Here is a 9,920-nt window from a genome sequence, read left to right as displayed (position 1 = left end):
ATATCCGTAATCCATAGTGGGTTATTTCACTATAATTTACTTGAATTGTGACTATTAAACTGTTAATCTAACTGTGCGGACAGTTTAAAACATTTAAGAATTGTTATACTTTTTATAGAACTGTAAGAATAGCATGCAACGCCACCATGTATGTGATATTATTTTACATCACATTTAAAAATAGGTTGTCTTTGGGTTAAGTGGTAGCCGCAAAACAATCTGCTTAAAAAGAAGAACTACACGAAGTACTACTGTACAGTACACCAAGAGGTCTGTCTCCACCCATTCATGCATTCTGAGGTGCAATGTGAGTAGCGAACACTAGAGGTCAGTATCTGCAGGATAACAGTCAATGATGACGAGCGTTAAAGATGTTTTTGCAAGTCACCACTGGGTGGCGCAGAATCACATTGCAGAAAAATATGCGCAATGTTGATGTTGGACGGTGATGATCTGTATGGTGACATTGATGGAAGCAGGCCAGTAAAAAGATGAACTGAAGTGCATCACAATGGCTTTTGTTTTTGTTTTACGTTAAAGTAACATCTAGACATTTGGGTAAAATGTTCATGGAAATTGGTTAGCCACTGATAGTGTACTGAGAAATGTTTGTTATTAGTAGCTAAAGCGAAAAACAAATTGTGCCAGCAGCAGCCAGGGGCAGGTAAGTCCCAATGAACAGTGCTTGCTTACCAATGCAGTTTCCAAAACCTGCTGTTTTTTAAGAGACGGTAGGAGCTGTGAATAGCGCACGTCCATCTGGATTCTGTTGCTGAAAGAGGGTCAGCTTGACTCACAATTTGAGTCTCAAAGAAACCCCATGTAGTTAAGACAATAGTCTGGCTAGGTATTCAGTGAACAGTTTTGTTTTGTAGGCACCATGTTGCCACGCTCTTTTTGTAGTTTATTATGTAATCTCCAGACTCATTCATACCGAAGAACTAGTGTCATCTGAGACTTAGAGATAGGAAAACAAAATAACAAAGTGTTGTTATCTACTATCATGTCTAATTTTCAACTTTTAATTTGTATCGAATGAAAGGTCTAAAAACAAACGCCACGAATAGTGGCAGCACCAGCAGTGACCGTGTTGCGTTCCATATAGTGCACAGGTGAGATCATTCTTGCGACAGTCCATCTTTGGTGGATGGTAAAAACAACGAATTTCCATCGTATTGCCAACCTAGTCTTGTGATTCAGCGTTGCCGAATTGTATTCTAGCAGCATGTAGCTGTCAGCACTGAAATGGGGGGTGTTGCTAAACTCAGGGACCGCCCTCTGGATGAAGCGGAGCCATTTACCACAGCAATGTTGTCAGCCCAATCCACGGCTGGGGTAATGCACATTGCACACTCCTTGTGTAAATCCATCACGGGACAGAAAAAAACAGCGCGAGTACTACGCGCACGGAACTATGGCATCACCGACTGACGTCTCTTCGGTACAGCCTCGCGGACCCCAGGTAAATGCGCATATGGGAATTTAAAGCAAAACCGAATTAGTATTTTTTTGCAACGCAAACGTGATCCATCCGATAATGATTTTCTAGAAGGGACCGATCACCGTTTGGTTATCACGCATCGGACTGATAACCCGATTCATCTCTAATGTGTTTATGAATGCGGCGCAGTGGAGCTCGGCTGTAAAGCTAAATCAATCACTTGACGGCTCCACGAAATCGGAATAAAAACATCTGTGATTCATATAGGAACCAGCTGAACCAGCTCTATAGAATAAGAGCATCCTTCCGCCAGTGTGCATTATCATCATCATCATCGCGCCCTGCAGCTCCATCGCAAGAGGGAGGATCCGCAGAGGAGCTCTCTGGGCAACACTACACGCACATTCAGAGGATGCTTTGGATGTAAAAATAAATAAGGATGGGGAAAGATCAGGAATTACTTCAAGCGGTGAAGACCGAGGACCTCATGACGGTGCAGAAGCTCCTGCAGAGGCCCAAGCCTGGGAAAGCAAGTAGGTGTTTTCAAAACCATTGCATTATTGCATCGTGGTGGGAAGTAAGATCGTGAGTGGTTGGATCACTTTCTGATGAGACTGAGCACAGCTGAAGAAAGCCCTACCCTTTAATTAATGCTGGAGATGTTTACTGGATTCACTCGAGCGCTTGGATTTGATAGGAGAGAGTTCCCAGTGGTCCAGACATTCACATTATTATAGAGCTCGACTGATTAATATGATCGGCGCATCTGCATGGGTTCACGCCGTTCTTTACTGCGAGGGCATCCATCATGTCTTGCATGCCTTATGCTAGCTTCATTTCCCAGCTGGAAAATGTGCAGCTATTCTGACACACTTACCTCAATAAATTGTCATTTACATTTGTAGGGTGAAAGCTTTTTTGTGTGAATTGTGAAAACGAGGTAATAAAATGAATATTTGGGGTTGATTTGGTAGGCAATGTCTTGCCTTTGGCAGAAGCCTCCAGACACGGCTGTTTAATACCCATACCTCATACTGAACATTTTTTGTAATGTTTAATCAATCGAAACGTCTATTGATGCACATTATGAGTATCATCATGTGCAATCCTATGTTAAACATAATTCCCACAAAATTCAAGATTTGCTCAGCAGGTCCAAGCCGTCTTCTGCAAAACGTGTGAATGTTCTAGCAGATGCACACCTGGATTGAGCTTCTCATCTGTGTTGTCTTTGAATGGCCAGATTCTGTTTCGTCTCCTTCAACACATCTGTGACATTTCAACAGTGTCTCCTGCACAGCCGCTCGGCTGCGATAGATTTTCTTTGTTTTACATGTGCCGAGCGTATCTGGATTAGAATAACCCCCGGGGCTCGAGGCAGAGAGCCACGGCCATGATGTCGCTCATCTGAGTGTCAGGCTCTGTCTCGACACTCATCTCTCATCCTCTGCCTGTTCTCCGGTGTGGTAGCGATGCACTCCTGCTCAGCTAAACTCCGGCCCCCTGTAATGATGGGGTGAGCGAGCATGAGGTGCATTCACATCGCTGCACTTTCACAATGGGAGAAACGGGAACAAGCTGCCAATGAGCTTCATCACTTGGCTTACTGCCACCGAAGCAACATGTAGATGCGTGCTGTAAGTGGTGACAGCTTTGTGTCATTATATCAAGTGGGGTTGTTATGTCAGTGGTTGCGTGGCTATGATTTACATTCTTGCATACTATAAATTTGAGTATTTTGTCATTTATGGTTTGTTGGTGCAGGTCATGAATAGGGTTGGGAATCGTTTCAATTTTATCGATTCCAATTTTGATTCTGCTTATCGATTTCGATTCTTATCGATTCCCAGTTTCGATTCCACAGTTGAAGTAAAACATTTAGATATCAACCTGTATGGTCATTTAGCCTGCTTATTGACTTGTTTGCAAAATATATATATATATATTTATGAGCAGCGTTTTGTGTATATTTACACATAGAAACACACCTTTTCTGATTTATTACTATTTGTATTATCATAGTTGAACTACATCATGGTTGAACTGCAGTTACTATAATGCAACTATGGTTAATTTGTGATTCCTGTGCTTTAATGCAAATTCTATAGCTAAACTATGCTTACTATAGTAAAAAATATTGATAATTTTCATAAGGGCTTTTATTGAGATATCAGCAGATCATGCTACGTATGTACTTTTCTGAAAATATGCACACAGGAATTGATAAGAGGAATTCAAATTTTAATCTCAAGTATCCGATTCCTATTCATTTCGATTCCGATCCGATTCCTAGCCTTTCGATTCCGATTCCAAATTGGAATTGATTTTCGATTCCCAGCCCTAGTCATGAATGATTATTGTAATTAGGATTTTGGAGGGTTAAGTATGTGCCGTTTCAACCAGCAGCAAGCACAGTGGTTGATGAGTTTACATGGTCATAAAGCTCTACAGACAAATAAAATGTTTTTTTCACACACAAACAACGAATCAGCTTCTTCAGACAGCAAGACTGATAAGCAATAGGGAGAGCGTTTGTTAGGTTTAATGTCAAGCTCCACCTCTGTATTGGAAACACAAAGCTACCCAGAAGCCAATTAGTTCCAGTCAAAGCAACTGCAGTCTCCTGTTTGACAGTGATTGGTTACGCCGGATGTTAACTGGGCTTTGTAACAAAGTTTTGGTCAATTGATTGAAATTCCCGACCTGCATTTGTTTTTACAAAAACAATGTTCTGAGATACTATTGATTGCTATAGCTTTGAACATCTGTAAGCAAGTTGAGGATGTATTTTGTTTTGTATACTTACAAAGTGTCCTCTGATGCCTAAACATGGGATCAGATTTAGTTCTGGTTTACTCTGTACATGATGTGATGAAGTGTTGAAAAAGCATCACAAAACATTCTTAAAAACATCTAAAGAAGCCACTTCCAGGGCTCATATTTACACTCACTGCCAGTCAATATTAAGATAGTGGCCTGGAGTCCTGTAGCTAATCCAAGTAATCATTATTTCCAATGCTTAGCTTGATGATTGAATTACAGTGCAGATGGCTTTGAGTGAGCCACAGTGAGAGAGAGAGAGAGAGGGAGGGAGGGAGGAAAGACAGAGACCTCATGTCGGTTTTGTTGAACTTTGGTGTCTCATTAGTTGGCTACCTTTGATAGAATTCTTCTTATGAGCGTGTCTCTTGTGCAGATATCCCGTGTTTAGGGCTTTGTTTCTCAGAAGGGTTGCACATGCTTCTCTGTTCGTTTAACCGAGGCCTCCATACAGAGGTGTGAGTGTGTGTATAAATCTGGAGGGAGAGTGAATTGGAAAGAGTATTTCCAGACGATATCTGTGCAGCATTTGGCATATATTTCCACAATTCAGCACGTTCTCGACCTTTCCTGCAAGCATTCGCTACTTGAAAAACATCTGGAAAACAGTATATCTTATAGTAGTATATTGCTGATTAGTTTAATAAGAGGATGAACATTGTTGAGCATGACTCGACATGATGAAGATATGACGGGATGGGTTATTCATTCCCCACCTCTGCAACCTGTTCACTTATCCCAGCAGCAATTAGAGCTGAGCTATTTTGGCTGAGGAAACATATGGGGTCCCTAGGTAAAAGAATCGTTGAAAGCCTTGCTCACTATGGTTTCCTCGGCTGTCTGGTGAGAAAGGGATGCTCTGGGGTAAAAGTGCATGGATTTATGACTGGCCCTACCAAAGTGATGTTGAAATTGGTTTGTTGGGAGGTGATTGAGGGAGATTTCTGTGTATATCTTCTCTCTCTCTCTCTCTCTCTCTCTCTCTCTCTCTCTCTCTCTCACACCTGCCTGACTAATGATGTGCTCTTAAATATCCAGTGGTTGAAGTCTTAAAATCTATATTATAAATCATGTTGTGCATTGTATTTGGTAACACCAGGAAATGCATTTGCTAACATGAACTGACAATGAGAAGTATATTTTTCAGCATTTGTTAATTGTTAATGTCAATACAATTGTTGATGTTTGTTCATAGTGCATGAACTAATGTTAACGGTTACAACTTTTGATTTAAAAAATATTAGTATTAAATGTTGTAATTAACAAACTAAGATTAAAAGTATTGCTCTGTTCATATTTAGCTGATGCATAATTGTTACAAGTATGAACATATAATTTTTCTTCCTAGTTATCTTCACTTATCATTTCAAACCTGTATGACTTTCTGTCTTTTGCAGAACACAAAGGAGATATTTTAAAAGACTGTTGGTAACCGACCAACGGCGGTGCCCATTGACTTGCATTGGTTTTGTGTCAATACAATAGAAGTAAATGGGTACAGCTTTGTTCGATTACCAACCTTTTTCAAAATATCTTCTTTTGTGTTCTGCAGAATAAAGAAAGACATGCAGGTTTGAAATGACAAGAGAGTGAGTAAAGGATGACAGAATTTTCATTTTTGGGTGAACTATCACTTTAAATAAAATGTTACTTGAATTTAGATCCTAATAAATCCTACTTTTTGAGTTTAAATGGTCAAAAACAATAGCAAATTCAGATTTTAGTCATCAACACCATGTGCAATAATGAGTTCACTAAGAAAATGTCAAGCACCCATTGTCAACTAGTCCTTCCTTTGTCCTGTTTTTGCTTTGGTTCCCTGGGGCATTTACAACACATGACCTTAATCTGGGGACCTGACCCACATAATCCTGGAGGTAGAGGAAAAGGCAGAATACTTAAGCACATTAAATGTTGATTATTTCACCTTGGCACGATCATGAATTATTTACACACTTCTAAATGCACATATCACTTTGATCAGACCATCTAGCACGCTACACATTAAACCTGTTTTTGTTTTGATAATGGAACCTTAAGTGGATCATTGTCATTTTGTAATTTACTCACCACATCGTATTTGAAACTGTACATTAAAAATAGCAACCTGAAAGGTTGGAAATATAAAAACAACCATATAGGTCTAAATGTCTGAGCAACCTTGTGGCACTGTGAAGATGAATGAGAGGTGTTATGTGAAGAGAAACAGTGTATAAGGGCTGACAGCTGTTATGTAAGCTCACACAATGGAATCGTGGGTACAGTGGTGGTGGGTGGACAGAGAGAGGAAGGTAGGAAAGTGGACTGTGTTTGACATTCTTTAAAATGCTGCAGTGCTATTAAGAACATTGCCTGAAAACATGCATAATATCTGAACTGGATTTTCTTAACGAGAGAAGCTCAAACTTTTAATGTCTTGTAGAACATGTGGTGGTAAAATAGTGCCTTTTCATAATGTATACCAGTGTTTCCTAATCTATGTTCTCCTGTGTGTTCATATAGATGTAATGCAATAAGTAATCACTTAGCTGTGTCCTTGCAAGCCTGCGCTTATTTCTGTATGAGTATTCCTGTGTGAAATACTTCTACTAATCCTTTGGGAAGTGCACATGGACACATACACTTTATTATGTTTCTGAAGACAGCCACTACAAGAGTCATTCTCATCATAACCCTTGTGGCAAATAAACAGATTTAATGAGTGTCTCACAAAGAGTGACTCAGTAAGCCCAATTCTACTGGAGATGAGGAATGTTGATATATTTTCTTCAGGTCCAGATGCTGGAGCAATGTGAGCAGACTGACAGGCAGCTGTGTAAAGAATTGAAGCTCTCTTCTCAGACTGTGTGCAGATGCCTCCATCTGGAGACCGTACCTGCCAGACTGCAGCAGAAATATAGATGAGATCCAACAAACCCAGTTTGGATTGTAGATAGAGATCTTGGTGGATGTGCTCATATCAGAGCTCTGGACACATAAGCTTCTGCAATAAAATATAAAGCAACAGCGTATTACTGTATAGCACATCTTGGATCAGTTAGTTAAGGAATTGGAGTTCATATTGCAACCTATACTGTAAAAAAGGCTATTGTCATTTAGGAATCTTAACAAATTTGAACACAACTTGAGACATCGTTGGGATATCTTATAAAATTCACCTGTTGTATTAACATTCCCAGGAGTAAAATGTGAGAAGCAGGAGACTAAAATACTTTTATTTTATTAGGAAAAGCTATTTAAATACTAAAGAGATGCCATGGGATTCTTTTTTTCTATGGAAATTGTGTATACAGAGGTTACAGTAGGTCATTCTGTATGCTTTTGCCCTACAGTATTGCATTATAAGAGATGGACAACATACTGTATTATTTGTACTAGAAGGTTATGCAAAGAGCATCATATTTCTCCCACAGAATGTCAGACATACTGTCAAAACAGACTGCCACACGTTCACCAAAAGAAGCGTCTCAGTCATTTCTGCTTTTTATGATTTTTCTCTTAAATGGCCCTTTTTCCCGCTCTCTCACTGGAGCCAGGCGTGTGTTTCTCCGCCAGGGTCCCGGGCTGTTAAGGAAATGGACGCACACCCTACCCCCCTTTTCCTGACATTAATCTTCCCTGCAGTGTAGCTCCAAGTTATTTCAATCTAGTCTGTGAATGAATTCTTCCACTCATGCAGGCTTTGAATAAATCATAACTTGCTCATTTTAGTTCTCTCTGTGTTCTCTCACACTTAAAGCAAAGGTTTAAACTCTGTCTCTGAACTTATTTCCTTGCATATTCTCTGATTGCTAATGAATTTTCAGATAGACTCCTGATGATGTCATGAATCACATCCCTATCAAGCAGAAAGCCTTACAACATGCTTTCCCAAGACTTTCCATTTTATCAGTCCTCGCTTAAAACGGCAGTGAACATTTGTTTTAAATTCTGTTCAGATTTTCCTGTAATACTGTATGAAAGCTTTTTTCTTTTACCTTCTTATCTCACCATGTACAGACGATAGAACGTTTTTTCCTGTTATGGTAGATCCAACAAAACACATAAAGTAGTACAAAAAATTGTAGAACGCCCTTTAAGATCAGTCTTTTCTTCTTAGAAATGCATTTTGGCACTAACTGTAATGTCCCAAAGGACGTATTGGTCCTAATTTAGTTTAAAGTGTTATTCTACTGCCATTGTTTCCATAATAGCTAAAGCCGCCCTTAAACTCTTTGATCTCATTTCAAATGAAACAGTCATTAGGATGTTTGCATAATGACCATTTCCTTTGTGTTGTCTGGACATTGAAGGAGATGGTTACACAGGTCTGAATGCATTGTAGGTTTGGACTACTAAGACACAATAAGACCTATCAGGTTCTTGAGAGTGCTTTTAAAATACTGGCTGTAAGTAGATCAACCCGTCAGACTCTACAGCAGTGATGCTGATGAATGCTGTGCATCTCAGTACATCTTCATTTGAAACATTTCAATTCTGTCACAACATTTGTATTGCCAAATAGGAGTAGAATCTGCATCCGTGTTTTTTTTTTATTGGGGATTCATTTTATGGCCATTGATCCATTGTTTACAGTTCTCAGTCTGCATTGTGGGACGAGACCATTTCTTATCTCCTGTGTGGCAAGTGCAACCATAGCACTGCTCTGATGGTGCACTTTTGGATTCTCGGAGAGGTTCAAAAGGTCAAGCTGCCTCTCCTGTGTGTGTGTGTGTGTGTGTGTGTGTGTGTGTGTGTGTGTGTGTTAATGGTGCCCAACAGGGCAGCACAGAGCGGGTAGATGGTTCTTGGGTTTAAAGGTGCCACACTATGCTATTCATAGATAGACCATGAGAATGCACATATTTGAAGATTACCTACTGCTTGGTGTCTGCTGTCAAGATTCTCATATATATGTTTGTCTCTACTGTGGAACTACTATGAAATGAGACTTCGTTCATGACACTGCAGCCCCTCGCTAGTGATAAAATTTAATACGTTCTGCTTGGGCCAGGATTTCTCCAGACGGCAGCATTAATCAGGAGCTCCTCTTGATAACAGATGTGGTGTCTTACACTGTGTCTACACCGGACGCGACCGGCGCGATGCGACACGACAAAAGACATTAGAAATGCATTAGAACACATTATAATTTTTAATTTTGTCCACATCGGATGCAGCACAACGCGACGTTACAAACCCATCAAGAAACAAGCAGGTTGTCATGTCGCGTCGCGCCTGTCACATCCGGTGTAGACATTGTTTCAGGTCATCTATTAGATCCCATTTTTTATTTGTTTCTTTGTGTTTTGCATAAATAAAATCCTAAATTGAGACACAGCATCCAATTAACTGGTGCTCCTCCCGAGTTTGTCACAATGTAATGTTGACAATACCCTTAACAGTGTTTCAAAGCCAAGAAATGACATCATATTCTCCTGCTCATTTACATTTTGACAGATAACGCATTAATTTTGTCCGATAGTCTCATTGTGTTCATATACACTGACACCAACCTGAGGCCTATATTCTTGCTAACCGGGTTCTGGCAGTTTGTATTTTGGCCTACAGAGAGTTAGCTTCATAGTCAACGGCCTTGTTTGGCTAGATGAGAAAGCACACTGTTAGCGCCACATGAATATATGATTAGTAAAGCGCTGCTAGCTCCTTCCCAACATCA

General features: G+C 40.0%; 1 protein-coding gene across 17 annotated transcripts in view; it reads left to right on the top strand.

The window, feature by feature from the left end:
• Positions 1-1,265: 1,265 nt before the first annotated feature.
• The window catches only part of caskin1 (CASK interacting protein 1), an 82,731-nt gene continuing 74,076 nt past the window's right edge, over positions 1,266-9,920 (top strand). For 6 of the 17 annotated variants that reach the window (XM_057345065.1, XM_057345070.1, XM_057345064.1 and 3 more), the window contains exon 1: positions 1,267-1,974. In XM_057345065.1, coding sequence (XP_057201048.1) covers positions 1,881-1,974 — 94 coding nt within the window. In that variant the 5' untranslated portion in view covers positions 1,267-1,880. Of the gene's footprint in view, positions 1,975-9,920 lie in introns of all 17 variants that reach the window. The other 11 variants (XM_057345078.1, XM_057345062.1, XM_057345063.1 and 8 more) reach the window with 4 other exon arrangements.

Source organism: Triplophysa rosa, linkage group LG11, assembly GCF_024868665.1.
Source record: "Triplophysa rosa linkage group LG11, Trosa_1v2, whole genome shotgun sequence".
In the NCBI taxonomy this organism is placed as follows: domain Eukaryota; kingdom Metazoa; phylum Chordata; class Actinopteri; order Cypriniformes; family Nemacheilidae; genus Triplophysa; species Triplophysa rosa.
The sequence above is the reverse complement of the archived record's forward strand: the minus strand, read 5'-3'. Positions and strand labels throughout refer to the sequence as shown.